General features: G+C 43.5%; 1 protein-coding gene across 1 annotated transcript; it reads right to left on the reverse strand.

Annotated features, from left to right (window-relative positions):
* Positions 1-1,095: 1,095 nt before the first annotated feature.
* FUCA1 (alpha-L-fucosidase 1) lies at positions 1,096-13,725 on the reverse strand. Its single transcript, XM_033158690.1, has 8 exons — positions 13,220-13,725; positions 10,546-10,680; positions 10,297-10,434; positions 9,258-9,363; positions 7,583-7,783; positions 6,075-6,265; positions 4,712-4,811; positions 1,096-2,102 (listed from the first exon to the last, which is right to left on the reverse strand). The coding sequence occupies exons 1-8, from the start codon at positions 13,723-13,725 to the stop codon at positions 1,962-1,964; spliced, it is 1,518 nt and encodes a 505-aa protein (XP_033014581.1). The 3' UTR covers positions 1,096-1,961.
* Between the last annotated feature and the right edge of the window lie 1,708 nt (positions 13,726-15,433).

The following is a 15,433-nucleotide window of genomic DNA, read 5'->3' on the forward strand; positions in this document are numbered from 1 at the left end:
ACATCTGTAGTGCCACAGATCTCACATCCATCCCTTGCAGGGTCAACATTTCAACCCAGTGACTCATACCCTTCACTCAAGAGCCACATTTGCCCTCAATTGCATGATTAGCTTGTACTTCTGGAGCACAATAACATCCCTCAAGAAACGGGGTAAAAGGTCCTGCAATCGTATTCCCCATCTTGTATGTTTATTCGTCTAGAAGATAAGTTTATATGCTATGGAAGGGTTAGCCAACATGGTATCCTCCTGATTTGGACTACAACTTCCATCAGCCACAGCTAGCATGACCAGTTGTCAGGGATGTTCGAGTCCAACACCTGGAGGGCACCAGATTTGCTGTCCTTGACATAAGGGAAGGGACTAGCTAAGGAAAAACGGGGTGCGATGAGCAGCCAATGGTGGAAGTTTCAAAATTTTGCCAGCCATGCCAGTGGAAAAGACACCTAATGCCATATGCAGCAATATGAATTAACTGGATGTTTCAGGATAGCATTAACTCTTCATCAATAGTATGCATGGAAAAGGCAAGTGAGGGACCAGCTACTTTTCTTATTTACAAGTGAATTCTTAATTGATTTGTAAGTCTAGACCTTGAAACCCATTCCAAGAGAGTCCTTTTCCTGTTCTACATGGGCTCACGATCCACTTTTTGCAAGAGATGAACTTACACAATTCTGAAAACATGAAGGTCATATCATCACTGCCTTCCAAGAACAAAGTTGTTTTGTTCCCCTCAAATCACTACACCAAAATCTGGCATTTAATTATCTATTGCCCCACAACTGTGATGTATTGATGGCTCCTTACCAGTGATTCTAGTTAATTCTGTGTTCCCTCCCATTGGACTTTGCTGGTTTGTGAACTCAGATACAAGGCCTCTCCTTTCCACTTCCAAACAAAACACTTTTCAGAAGCTTTCAAAGTTCTAATTAATACCTCATAATACCAATGGTCTATGTTTTGGACATGTATTTTTGGTGTTCATACTTATTGGATAGGGCAGTTATTCATGTTTTTGAGTGATGTTTGTGAGTGAACACTTAATATAGTTGTTTTGTTTTATACTTAGTATATCTGTTTCATTTTGATTTATTATTGTCGATTGTATGCTGTTGTCTCTGGAAACTGCTTTGTGACTCCTCCTGTGTAAAGCGATACATAAATGGGAGACCTGCTCTAATTCAAATGAGATTAATTGCTGAGCTCTGCTCACTTCCCCCCTAATCAATGGCCTAAGTTTGCATGTCACAGTATACCAGGTAATGGTTTAATGGAATGTGCTTTTCAGAGCTGCTTTTGTTCTTTTCCTGCAAGTGGACCCAAACCATGATCCCTGTCTTAGCATTAGAGCAAAACAAACCATGACCCCAGATTTGGAGGTAACGCTAATCCAGGAATCATGGTTTCTTTTGCTCTAACAAAGCATCATCAGTAAGTCAAGGACAAACCTTGACTACAGATCAGGGTATGCTGAGACTGAAACAAGCAACAATTTCTGCTTCAGGTGTAATGCTAAGTCAAGGATCACAGTTTATTTCAACCTAAGTGGCCAAGATCACAATAACTTTGGTGTTCAGTTAACCACTAGGTATAGTTTCCCATAACATGTGAGTGAAGTAGAACTCACCACAGCCCAAGCTAATTTCCCCGAGAAGTTACTGGAGACAGTTCTCATTCTGTGCAAATGATGCTCAATGCATTACAGCAGAGTGCTTTTGGACATTTGTGTCAGGCAAATTAAATCCTGCTGGGAGAGGCCCGTTCTTCGGTTTCTCCCTACTGAAATGCAACACCTGAGGATTGCTAACACATAAAACATTGCATTGCTTTGCAGACCCATCTTTTAAGCCCCACCCACCTACCATTTCAAACCCATTCATGCCACTAATCACACCAGCTTGAATGGTTCGTCACTGAGAGAGAAACAGACGTTCCTCAATTTCCTTCCAACTTCACCATCATGCCACTCCAACTAGCTTAAGAGTCCAGGCATGCTGCAGAGGGAGAAGTGAAGGAATAGCAGAGGGAAGCATGATCTTCAGTCCTTTGTCTGGGGCTACCTGCCATTTCAAAGGTTCAGAGAATCCCAACATAGTCACCTAAAACAAGGAAACAAAAGTTGTTAATTTGTTACTTTATACAAAAACATTGTAAGATATTAGGCTGGTTCATATAGCTAGCAATCTCCATATCGGCCTTGCAGAGCACGTGGAACCACCAAACGGCTAATAACATGACTAGTAATGTATATTTTGATCGCACATCTTTTCTCGGTGACATGGCCACCCCTCCGCAGCATCCTAGCTGGGCCATGAGCCCAATGCAGGTACTGTGTGTTAATCACGTGGGAAGAACCAGTGAGTAGTGGTTAGTGTTAAGACTGGGAGACCAGGGTCTAAATCCCCACTTATCCATGAAGCTCACTAGGGGATCCTGGACCAGTCACAGTCTCTCGGTCTAACCTGCCTCACAGGGTTGCTGTGAGGAGAAAATAGAGTGGGGGAGCACCATGTACACTGCTTTAAGCTTCTTGGGGGAATGGTGGGATATAAACATGAGAAATATAAATAAACAGATACAGTACTGCTAGAAGGAACCCCATTGCACTAAACAACTCACTGTCTTCAAACAATTCATAATTAGGGTAGAAGGACCGTTCAGAATAAAGCACAATGATTTCAGAAATATCCCCTGTTTCTTAAGCATTTCCAAGAAAGGAAGAGTATGGAAATGGCAAGTTTCAATTAGGGTTAAGGTTTTCACTGTGCTCTTTAAGAGAACACTGTACCACTGTAAAAACAAACTGTACCAATATTGTAAAGAGGGGACTGCCTTTATCAAGCTTATTACAGTTAAGAAAATACCAAGAATGAGAAAAAATAACTTTAAGGTACAGACATTTGCCAAGCACCTGCTTACTGGCTTAAGGCCTGAAGAGTCTAGGGATTGTGGGTAGCCTGAACAGGCGCAAAACTACAGCTGCTTCCTTCCCAACAAGAGGCCACATTATCCATCTGCACAGATTGATCTCTTGTCAGAAATGAAGAAGTAAAAAGTGATTGCAGAGCACGGGGTAGACCACATACACAGGATGCAAGAAGAAGCAAATAGCATTCTTATAAAATGGCATTTAAATATGTGAATTCTGTTTTCAGATGGCATTTTGCTGTTTAAGTCTATTACAGAACATTCTGGCAAGTATCGAGCTACAATGGCCTATTGAAGGGAGAGGCTTCTCTGATTATTTGCAGCAATCTAATTTTCTGAAGAGTCATAGGGCAATTTTAGAGTGAAAACCTGTGGCTGCCAGATGGCACAGCAAGATGGGAACATGTGCCAACCCTGAAAGCTCTACACTGCCTGCCTGTGTGCTACCAGGTTTGATTCAAGGTGTTAGAGATGGCTTGAAAGCCCTAACCAGCTTTGGGCCCAAATATCTGCCAGAGCATCTCCTCCAATGCCAGACAGCTTGATCTTAAGATCAGCCAGTGGGGAGGGAGCAGCTCTGTTCACAGCCCCCACCAGGATTCAGGGTGAGGGGATGTATAGAAGGAACTTATCTGTGGTAAGGCCACATCCTTGGAATGATCTTCTATGAGTTAATTTCAGTTCGATTTATTTATGCAGTCTGATAATAGAAGATTTACCCTGAGCAGCATTATATGTGTTTTAATTAGCTGTTACAATTCCCCTCCCCCCATTTGAATATGCTTTAGTTATATTTGCTGTATTTTTGTTGATATGTTTTGATGTATATCACCCTGAGCTCTTTCTGAGACAGGGCTAATTATAAATATCCCAAATAAATTAATCTCTTGGAAATACTCAGCAACTAGATTGACCACTGACAGCCTGCCTTCCTACACTGTAGTTACTACTACTTCTCCTGCTGCCCACCTCACCCAACTGCATTACTTACAGGGAGCAGAGGCTGTAGCCTCTGTGTTAATTTGTGGCCTCCTCACAAAAGGAAAAGAAGAGAATCTGGGAAGGCACATGACTGATAGGGAAATAAATGCAAACAATGCACTCCTATCATTTTCTGGTGTGGGCATCATAGTGACCTGGAGCCAGCTATAAGAGCAGTGAATCTGCAGCCCTAAAGTGGGCAAGAGCAGTGCATGGGGTGGGGGAGATGGAAGGAGCTACTTGTCTTCATGCTGGGCAGTTTTCCCTGCCCCTCAGAAGTTAAACCCAGCTAATCAGATAACTGGAGAGGTGCCCTAACAGCATGAAGATGCAGGTTCAACTCCTGGTATTTCCAGTTAAAAAGATCTCAAGAAGCAGAGCTAGGAGAGAGCTTTGCCCAAGACCATCAGCAGCTGTTGCCAGCCAAACTAGACAGTAGTGGCATATGTGTATTTGTGTGTGTGATACTTGAAGGGGTACTTTGCCTTTCCAGAGGAAATATGCATATAAATCTGATATGGAGATTCTGTGTTGCATTTCCTTTCAAGCGAAATCCAGCACAACTTCTACTGTATCTTGGCAAAGGTAACTGAGAGGGCGCTTATTTGGTCATGCCTGGTATAGACAGACCAATAGCCAGACTAAGGTAATTTTGTATTCATATTGAATACGGGGTATTCAAGTTCCTACTAGAGCCATTAAAATAATTCTTTGTTATAACAGAGGTTTAAGAAATGTTAAAAACTATTGAGATGCCAGTAGATGCTATTTTCAGGCCTGCTTTCCCCTCTTTCCTTACATTAGTAGTTGCAGATGAGACAGGTGATGGAAGAATCAACACACTGTTTTCTGGCCAGGTCAGGAAGATAGCATAGACTGTTGCTCCCTTTGAAGTGTACCTGAGAAAATACATAGCAAAGCAAAGTTGTGGAAAGCAACATAAAAATTCCAAAGCAAAGAAAAATCATCCATCTTTTGCAGGAGCAGAACATCTGTTTCGGAAATACCTTCCCTTGCTGATGTTTGCAGGGATCTAGTGCTTCTTCCACCCTCTCATGTTGTGGCTCCGTGGCCAAGAATGATGAAAGCCTCAAAGTCCACCTTTACACTCACACCCCCTAAAAGCAAACATTGCATGACAGTCCGTCCTTGCTTTTCAACTGCTGCCGTCACCAACATGGAGGTGGGTCTGGCAGGGGCCTGTGCAAACTTTCCATTAAGAGTTCTATGCTGGGCTATTCTCTTTTAAATGTTCTCTGCTCCTGAAAGACTTTCAAAGTTGGTATTCTCTCATCTCTCCCTCTACTTAGGATTTAGCATATCACCATGTCATAGCTGATGTATGCAGGGGAGCTTTTAATAGCAAAAATTATTCCTGCATTGAATGGGTGTTGAACTAGATGACCCTCGGAATCCCTTCCAGCTCTACAATTCTGTGATCTATGAAAAGCTGCCTTGGAGATAATTGGTGATATGGCAATGTGTGCATCTTTTAGATAAATAAAATAACTACCCCCAATGTAGTAAATACCAAAAAGTCAACAGAAGTTTTAAAAGTGTAACCAGCGTTTAAACAAAACAAAGCCATTTGTGGTTTCAGATGTTAAATCTAATACAAACTTTCTCATTAAGTACAATAAAGCAAAGCACAGTAAGAAAAGAAACCATTAATCTGAATAGCAAACCTTCATGGGCTTTGGGTGCTGAAAGAGCAGAGAACTGCAGTCCAATCAAATACTTTGACAGCCAGCGTCACCTGTGATTGACAATAGTTTATGTCTTTTTCTAAGGTGAGGCTTCTTGTGTTTCAGTTTCCTTTGAACTACTGCTGCACATGCAAAAGGTTTGCCCTTCTTACTACCTCAGTAAAATAGTATCTGGGTAATAAAGGCTTATAGAGACTAGATCTTCTTTCACACCTGAATTTGTGTAAGATATTACAAAAGGAATTTTGTGCAAGTGTGCTCGTTCCTAAAGAGGTTCTAAAACAGTTTACTCATCACATTAAGAATGCCAATACTGCAACCAAATATACATGAAGACACTGTGACATCTCTTGTTGCTATGAAAATGATGGTACAACTACAAGTAGCTGAAGCATTAGAGGCTACCTCCCTGAATCTTCAAGAAGAAGCCCCCTTTTGTATTAGTTTTTGCCATACCATGTGCTGCAAGTGCAATTCTCCTTTTGTATTCTCCATGGCTTTGATTCATAAATGGCCTCCCCATTAATGCCTAGCCACTTCCCAAGGGCTAGGAGCCTCTCTTGGAAGACTGGAGCGATCACCCCTTCTTTTGTGGGCCCCACATTGAGAAGATAGTTTCCACCATAGCTCACAGTTTGCACAAGTTCCTGTGGTAAAGACAGAAACAGAACATATAAACATTTTTTAAGTCAAGAGAGAAAGAAAGCCATTCCCCAAAGGAGCAATAAAATTGCAAGTGCCTGTTTGAGTCAACTAGTCCAGTCCTTTACATTGAGAAAGGATACTCTAGAACAGGGGAGATAACATGGTCCACAATACCTCAAAGACCGCTTCCCCCCATATGAACCAACCTGGACCCTGCGCTCATCCTCTGAGGCCCTTCTTCATGTGCCTCCTCTGCTAGAGGTCCGGACAGTGGCAACACAACAATGGGCCTTTTCTGCAGGGGCTCTCCATTTGTGGAATGCTCTCCCCAGGGAGGCTCTCCTGGCACCTTCACTACATTTCTGTATCTTTAAGTGCCAGGCAAAACTCTCTAAACAGGTAATTGGCCTTTAAACTATCTGCGACCTTTAAGAAGCGAATGGGATGTTTTTAATGTCCTTCTCTTTCCTCTTGGTTTTAATGTATGTATGTTGGGTTTACTGTCTGTTCGCAAGTCGCTTTGGTTTCACTGGGCAGGATAAAGCAACTAAAGAATGTTAATACATGTAGTAGTAGTAGTCAAGGATGATGGCAGTTGTAGTCCAACATCTGGGGGGGGGACAACACATCAGCCACCCCTGCTCTAAAACAAACCACAGGCACCTGCCTCCTTTTTCCTGAAAGACTTAGGAAATTCCATAACCTCACAAGTATCCAACATTATAGTAAAATATTCACATTGCAGAATGTATCCTACTGCTCTTGCAGTAATTTCAACAAACTGACTCTGATAAACATACAAAGCAAAATTTTCACCAAGCATAAATATGCTGCATGCTCATGTTGATGCCTCCAACATTTGTGGGGGATTTAAGTATAAATTGGGAAGAAGGAAAAGGGCCTGTCTGAGCAGGTGTGGTGGTGGCATTTCATGCCAGTTCTTATCCTCTCCTTTGCCTTTTATCATATGCAGTCCCATCAAAAGTCAACCAACAGGATGAATGTTTATGCTTTTGCTTGGTTTGTTCTCTTTTCAGGTATTCATCTGTGGTTGTAGGAGGCAGTTGGTTTGGGGAAGATTGAAAAAGCCTATTTTTTAAGATACTGAGCTTGTCCAGCAACATTTACATGTGTTTAAGCTGAAGTACAAAAGTATCTAGCATTTTCCTAAAGAATGTGGCCTACTTTAACTAGAGATGAGGCTCAATTCAAACTTCTGCTCCAGCTGTTGCAACCTCCAGGCAACTCTCTGCAAGCTTTTGCAACATCACTGTTGGATGGCCAATCCTTGGCCTTTGTTTACACTTCAAAGTGCTCACCTGAATGATGCTGGATTCATCCATGACTTCACTGATTTGCATGTCGCTTCGATACCCCCAAGATCTCCTGTCAATAGAGCTGCACATCTCCCACTTGTGGTCTGGCAGAGTGCTAGGCTTGTATTTATCTTGACAGTTATAGTAGCCTCCATGGTGGCAAGAGCAATTGATGCCCCATCGATCATTCACCACTACAGTATCCTGGAGGGAGAGATTCATGGGAAATAACTGCAGCTGTTTTGCCTTATGCTACACTCTTCAATAATTACAGGTGCGTGTGAAATCCTCCAGATAAAACAGAGCTTAATGTTTCATGATAAAAATGGAAGTATCCAGTGTGTTCTGCTCATCCACTTTGCTTTGGATCAAAGACAGGGGACAGCAACACATGGCCCTATAGATGGCTGTAGAATCCCTGTTAGCACTCTGAAGAAAGTGGCCTCATTCACACGAAACCATGACTTGTGCCTTGAGCTGGAATAAGCCTGAACAAAGTCTTGGGCTTGCGCCCAGCTCCCTGACAGTGCAGTGAGGATAAAGACTTTGCTACAGTTTAGTTCCAATATTACAGAATCCTGGCCTGTTGTCTGCCCGTTCCCAGATGACTGCAGTATTGGGTGGCAATCTGCATATGGGAATGAGCCACTGCTGATGGAACTTCCGTATCACCTCACCTTAAGCAAATGCCTTTCAGCTGAGTTTGTACACACATTCAGATGCCTGGTTGCAGTGATAGACTGGATGAGGGTGCTGGATGGGGATAGGGTGCCTATGCTCTGGTAACATTGCATTAAGTCTAGTAAAACGTGTTATATGCGGGGCTACCTCTGAAGAGGTTTCATGCACTTCAGCTGGTGCAAAATCTGGCTGCCATATTTATAAGTGGAACTGGGACGATGAATAATCGAATAACAGCACTGGCCATCTGTACTGGCTTTCAGCTGATTTCCAGGCCAAATTCCAAGTGCTAATTTTAACCTATAGTGTGTCATATGGATGAACACTCTATTGCCTTAAGGCTTATGGGTGTCTCTTTCCTTATGAACCTGCTCAGAACCCCCTGGTCATCTCTGGAGCCCTTTTCTGAATACCATCTCCAATGGAGGCGCAGAGGGTAGCCGCGTGAGAAAGTGCCTTTTCTCTAGAGGCTCTCTGCCTTTGGATCACTTTCCCCAGAAAGGTGCACCTGGCTGCAAATCTAACAGCTTTTCACTGTCGGGTTGGTTTTTTTTTTAAAGACACCCAAATATTTGAATACTGACATCATTCTCTCGCTAGCTCAATAGAAGGCTTTTAGCTGCTTATGGTTTTACGGTGATTGTGTGTGATTAATTTTATGGCAGGAAGTGCACTCTTGGAAGGGACACTAAGTGTGATCTTTTTTAGTTACTGTATTTATAGTTTAAAATATTTGTTTATAAACCACCATGAGACCTTTGGGTATAAGGCAACACATATATGATCATAACCATAAGCTGATCTTGCATCAGAAGCAATTCATACATCTCACCATGGAGGAAAGAGAAAGTGGCGGAATTTACAAAGGAGCACAAAAAATGTGACAACCCCATATACCAGAAACCATTCTAAGAGATTCATCTCAAATGCAAACAAGGAGACTACCCAGTTCTTAACCTTTTTAACAGATCAGTAAACATGAAGGAAATTGAGATACCTTGACTGGACTGTCATTGTAAAGCCAGGCGAGGAAAGAGGTTGAGTTCCAGTAAGTATCTGGTGCCTCCCAGTCTCCATCAGACCAAATGAGATCTGGCTTGTATCTAAGATGCAAGTGCCATTGCGTCATAAGTCTGAGTTGGTCAGAAGCCTATTGTGCCAGTGGTCTGCATGCAAGAAACCTACATTCTTATTACAAAACTGGAGTTCTTTGTGCACTACAAACATGTTTTAGAAATGACAAAGTTATAGGGTTGCATATGTACTGCAGTTCCATAAAGCATAAAATTGGTAAAGAACTTGAGTGTTCTCCCCCCCCCCCAAAAAAAATATGTTCCTAGCGCTCTCGCCTGTAACAATATGCTTGAAAGTCTGTCAGCATTGTTTGCTGAAATTCTGGAAGCCACTGTAGGCAAAACAAAAGGGGTTGACCTTTACACTCACTAAGACTGCAATCCTATGCACACTTACCTGTGAGCAAACCCCATTGAACACAGTATGATTTCCATCTGAGTAAACATGCCTACAATATTGCTGAAGGGGATGGGGAAAAGCTTGGCTACCATTTCTAAATAAGTAACCATGACAGGGCCTGAGAGGCAGGGCTTCAGTGGCTTCCCCAGCTATTTCCCCCCTAAGACTATCAAAACAATACATGCATATATAGCCCTGGCATATATATCCTGCCCTTCCTCAAGGAGATCAGGACACTGCATATGAACTTACCCATTTCATCCTCATAACAACCCACCAAGGTAGTTTAAGGGGACACATAGTGAACCATTTGAGATTTCATAGCTAAGTCATGGTTTCACTGTAGGAATCATGGTAGAATGTTGGGACTATGGCAGAGGAGGCCTATGTAACTTTTTACAGCCCCTTACATTCTGTTAAGTGTTGCATGAACAATAACAATCTACCATAGCAACAAGTAGCAAGGGGAAACCTCTGAGCAACCCAATTTACTTGAAAGTCTCACTTTGTTCAATGGGGCTTGGTAGGGAGCAAGCATGTAAGTGGAGGTTGTTCAATCTTACCTCAAGACAAGCTCATAAAGCTCAGGCAGTGTCTTGCCATAGACAAAAAACTGACTCTTGAAGCCATTTTTTTTGTCCAATAAATAGAGAGGGTTAAACCATTCATAGAGGGAATGGTACAGTCCATAGTGTATGTTCCTAAAGATTAAACAAAGGGGGAAACACAGTAATGGAGTTAGATAGGTCTGGATGTCAACAGAAGGCACAGCAATGATCTTCCACTCCCCACTTGTTAACCCACATAGATACCTTTCTCTGAGAGCATCCCCCAGTTCACCCACCAAGTCTCGATGGGGCCCCGTATCTACCGAATTCCAGTTCCATGACACGGTGGACCCCCAGTTGGTGAAGCCTTCATGATGCTTTGTAGTCAACACCACATATCTGTAGGCACCAAAGACACAGGATTAGAAAGGAAGAAAATTAATCCATGATATTCCCAAATCTAACAGGGAGGGTAGGCGAGAGCTGGAGACTAGACCAATATGAGCCTTCCCAACTTTGTTAAATCACTTCATTTTCTCTCTCTCTGGCTGCACTTCCAGACTGTCACTATTTTCATGTGAGATTCAGTCATGTACCAGCTAATTCAGGTTGTACAATTATAGCTGATTGGGAGGTCTCGCAGCAAACCCACTTCCCCAAAGGGTCTGACTTTTTGCGATAAGCGACAGGAAAATGCACTGGAAAGTTGGCATAACAATTGCTTTGATGCAATTGCATTTAACCACCCCACAAACAAATCACAATGAATGCTCATTAAATAGCCAATGGCATCTAATCTCCCTGCAACCAAATTAGGATAAATGCTTAATAAACAAGTCGGCCTGAAATACACTTAAGTAATGCTTCTATTTTGCCTTCTCCCTGTGTACAGTACTCTTCAAGACACTGTAAAAACTTTTAACTATTGCTTGTGTATTCTGTTATCTTCTGTAAAAACACAGGTCTCTTCTTTTATTCTTTCCCAGTTTGATGATTGAAATTCTCTTTGTACACTCTTTCAGGTTCACCCTTTCTCTTCTACTTATTTCTGGTGCCTGTACAGCTGGGTTTTTCCATTTCTTGTTTTGCTGGCTTCTGTTTGTTCATTGCCCTGCATTTTATCCAGTTCTTCCTCTCTGTGAGTGATTGAACTTCTTTCCCAAAATCTTCAACCTCTTGTAACTTCTGCAATGACTTCCCCATCCCACTTCATTTTGTATCCCTCCCCCTCCCTTTACTGTTTTGTTTTCTATGGCTAAGTCCTTTTAAATCAAGGGTTGTATACAATGCTACTCCGACTCAGAGCAGACCCAATGAAGATAATGAACATAACTAACTTAAGACCATTAACTTCAATGGGTCTACTTGAAGTAGGACTTAGTTGGATACAATTGTATGGCACATACCTTTTGAGGTGTTTCCTCAATAAGCCTATAATTTTAAATTAGACCATCCCAACAGCAATGTCTGGAAAATGGCTAGCCCAGCCTCGTAAGAAGCCTCACCAAGAGATAGGGTGTGATAGCTGGTCAAGAACTGAATGAATGAGGGAGGACTATGGCAAAACCTTTTGCACAAAAGAACCCCAACTGGATAAGACTATTGTCTATCAAGTTCAGCATCCTGTTTCCCACAATGACCAACCAGATGCCTCTGGGAAGCCCCCAAGCAGCACCTGTCTGAAGGCAACAGTTTTCTTATTACCACATCTTTCAGCAGGAAATTTCAAAACTTAATTATGTGTCTTAGTATGTATTTTACATTTTTGTAAGTCCAAAATCTACTGCATGTCAATTTTATTGGGTGATGCTGTGACAGAATTTAGGGAAGGCCCATAGCTTAGAACATTTGCTTTGCAGACAGAAGATCCCAATTTCATTCCCTGGCATCTCCAGGTAAAGCTGGGAGAGGAAGTAACACAGTTCTGTGTAACACCTTCATTCTTCTGCAGGTTAAGACTGGACTCAAGCTAGATTCAAGCCTAGAAAATATAGCTATAGCCTAATAATTATGAATGCTATAATAGTTTTGCAATGATTTATATTATGAAAGAGCAATGGTGTGTAGTAACAATAATTTTCTATGCAAGAGTATTTTATCCATCGTAGAACAATGAAAATGCCATGCAATAAAAAATATTGTAACATAAATGAAATGAATTACACGCAGCATTATCCTTTCTAAAGATGCTGTGTAGGAATCATTTGCTATGTGCTACAACATTATGCCAATAACAGATTATACACAGCATAAAGGTAAAGGTACCCCTGACCGTTAGGTCCATTCGCGGACAACTCTGGGGTTGCTGCGCTCATCTTGCTTTACTGGCCGAGGGAGCCGCCTTTGCCTGCAGACACCTTCCGGGTCATGTGGCCAGCATGACTAAGCCGCTTCTGGCGAACCAGAGCAGTGCACAGAAACGCCGTTTACCTTCCCGCCGGAGTGGTACCTATTTATCTACTTGCACTTCGCCGTGCTTTCAAACTGCTAGGTGGGCAGTAGCTGGGACTGAACAACGTGAGCTCACCCTGTCTCGGACTAGGCTCAGTTGTTTTTTAGACCAGTGTTTTTCAACCACTGTTCCGCGGCATACTAGTGTGCTGCGAGATGTTGCCTGGTGTGCCGTGGGAAAAATTGTGTTTATTTGATTCCTATTCAAGAGAATTACTTTCTATATAGTCAATATAGGCACAGAGTTAATTTTTTCAACATTTTCTAATGGTGGTGTGCCTCGTGATTTTTTTCATGAAACAAGTGTGCCTTTGCCAAAAAAGGTTGAAAAACACTGTTTTAGACCACAGCGCCACCCGCGTCCCATACACAGCATAACCACATAATAAAAAGAAAACACTTTATTATTGCTTAATCGTGCTAAGCCACGGGCCGGCGGATATTCAGAAGCACCCTCTGCTGCCCGCTCCGCCCGTCTCTTGCTGACCTGGCGCCGGCCTGCTGGAAGAGCCGCGCCCACTGCCGGGGCTGGAAGTCGCGAGCGGTGAAGCGCGGGGCGAAGTCCGCGTAGCTGGTGCCTGGCGGGAAGCGCGCCTGGACGAAGCGGTCGAAGGCGGGCTGCTTCTCGCCCCGCCACTGCCACCAGAACCACTCGGAGCCCCAGGCCGGCACCGAGAACACCCCCCAGTGGACGAACACACCGACCTTGGCGGCGTCGAACCAGCCCGGCAGCGGCCGAGCGTCTAAGCTGGGCCAGTCGGGGGCGTAGCGCTGAGGGGGCGCCGAGGCAGAGGCTGCCCCGACCAAGCAGAGCCACGCCGCCGCCGCCGCCGCCCGCAGGAGAAACCTCTGGACCGTCTCCATTTTCTTTCCCCTCAGCAATCGCCGCTCAGAACGGCTCTGATTGGCGCCAGCAAGAGCTTTCTTCGGCCAATCGCAGCCTCGCTGCCATATGTAATCATGCATAATAAGCACGCGACCATCCTGGTGCATGAGAGCGAGCAGCTGATAGCGCGAGGGAGTGAGAGCGGCATATAGTACAGGAGCGGAAGTCGAGCAGTCTCCCAAGGACTTGGATCTCGAGAAAGGAAGTGGACGCTGTGGCTGCTGCTGCTGCTGCTGCTGCTGCTGCTGCTGCTGCTGCTGCTGCTGCTGCTTCTTGTCGTTCAGTCGTGTCCGACTTTTCGTGACCCCATGGACCAGAGCACGCCAGGCACGCCTATCCTTCACTGCCTCTCGCCTTTACAGCATTGGACTTTCCTTTCGCTTCCAGGCATATCCGTAACTGAGTGACCTTTCGGCTTTAGCCCAGCCGCTTCATCAGCTCTGAATTCAAGTCTTTACCAAGGCGGCTTCCGTACGAGGTTAAGATAGAAAGTCACAAAAAAAGCTGTCGCAGTACCAGATCTGGGTTCAAATGTTCACCCATGAAATGCACTAGATGACTTTGGGCCAGTCACCAACTCATAGCCTGACCTACCTTGAAGGGTTGTTGCGAGGATTAAAAAATAGAGAGAATCATGTATCGTGCCTCAACTTCCTACTACATAAGTATAATAAATAAAAGTAGCAATTAAAAAATCCGACTGGCTTACTACATTTCAGAGCACATAAACATTAAAACTATTATAAGACAACTTCTGTGCCAATGCCATCTGAAACAATGTCCTCGGTGCCTATATATATATAAATATATATATACCAGGAGGGAATTTCATAGTTGGGGTTTTGTTTGGTTTTTGAAGTAGTTTTTATTAAATATTTTCATGAATTACAAAAGAATGTGCAGTGTCTCTTTTTTGTTGTTCAGATCAGGGAATTCCATAGTTGTAGTAGGATGATCACTAAGAAGGCAGGCCATATCTGCCAGCCGAACTGGTTGTACTGGTTGGTCTCTTCTGGAGCTTAAAGAAAAGGCAGACTGGTAGAGCTGGAGGCAACCTGGCTGGATCCAAATGGTTTGACAGTAGGCTCTACTTCCTTCTCACACAGTTAGAAGAAGACGAAGAAGGGTTTGGATTTGGTATCCCGTTTTATCACTACCTGAAGGAGTCTCAAAGCGGCTCACATTCTCCTTTCCCTTCCTCCCCCACAACAAACACTCTGTGAGGTGAGTGGGGCTGAGAGGCTTCAAAGAAGTGTGACTAGCCCAAGGTCACCCAGCAGCTGCATGTGGAGGAGCGGAGACACGAACCTGGTTCACCAGATTACGAGTCTACCGCTCTTAACCATTTTGGAAAAAACTGATTTACTGCTTAACTTTGCTTACCCCTGGGCTGACGCTTCACATGACTGGTTCAGCCATTACTGCTTCTTCCTTCAGCCATGACAAGTGTGACATTACCACACTATGAATTCTTGGTTTTGGCAAGTGTCATAGGGCAGTGTGTAAATGCTACTCGTGTTTATTTTAATATAACTACATTTATAGCCAACCTTTTCTCCAAGGAGCTCAAGTTGGTGTATATGGTTCTCCCCTCCCCCATTTTATCCTCACAAGAACCCTGTGAGGTAGGTTAGCCTTCATAGCTGAGTGAGGATTTGAACTCTGGTCTCCCAGGTCCCAGTCCATCCCTCAATAATAACTGAAGGGTGCAACCTTCACAGGTAATCAGTTTTAACTTGCCTGGCATCATGTATAAGACATAAGTATACACATGGAGCTGAATGAGAGGGTAGAGATCGTAGGGGTCAAAATGGG

This window comes from Lacerta agilis, chromosome 8 (assembly GCF_009819535.1).
Source record: "Lacerta agilis isolate rLacAgi1 chromosome 8, rLacAgi1.pri, whole genome shotgun sequence".
Taxonomy (NCBI): Eukaryota; Metazoa; Chordata; class Lepidosauria; order Squamata; family Lacertidae; genus Lacerta; species Lacerta agilis.

Excerpts from the sequence above, each read along its gene's own strand:
- FUCA1 (XM_033158690.1), bottom strand. The coding sequence starts at position 13,725 with ATGCACCAGGATGGTCGCGTGCTTATTATGCATGATTACATATGGCAG. Across the intron at positions 9,364-10,296 it reads CTTTATGAGCTTGTCTTGAG|ATACAAGCCAGATCTCATTT; the intron begins GTAAGATTGAAC and ends CTTGCATCTTAG. Across the intron at positions 2,103-4,711 it reads TCTCATCTGCAACTACTAAT|GTGACTATGTTGGGATTCTC; the intron begins GTAAGGAAAGAG and ends TCCTTGTTTTAG.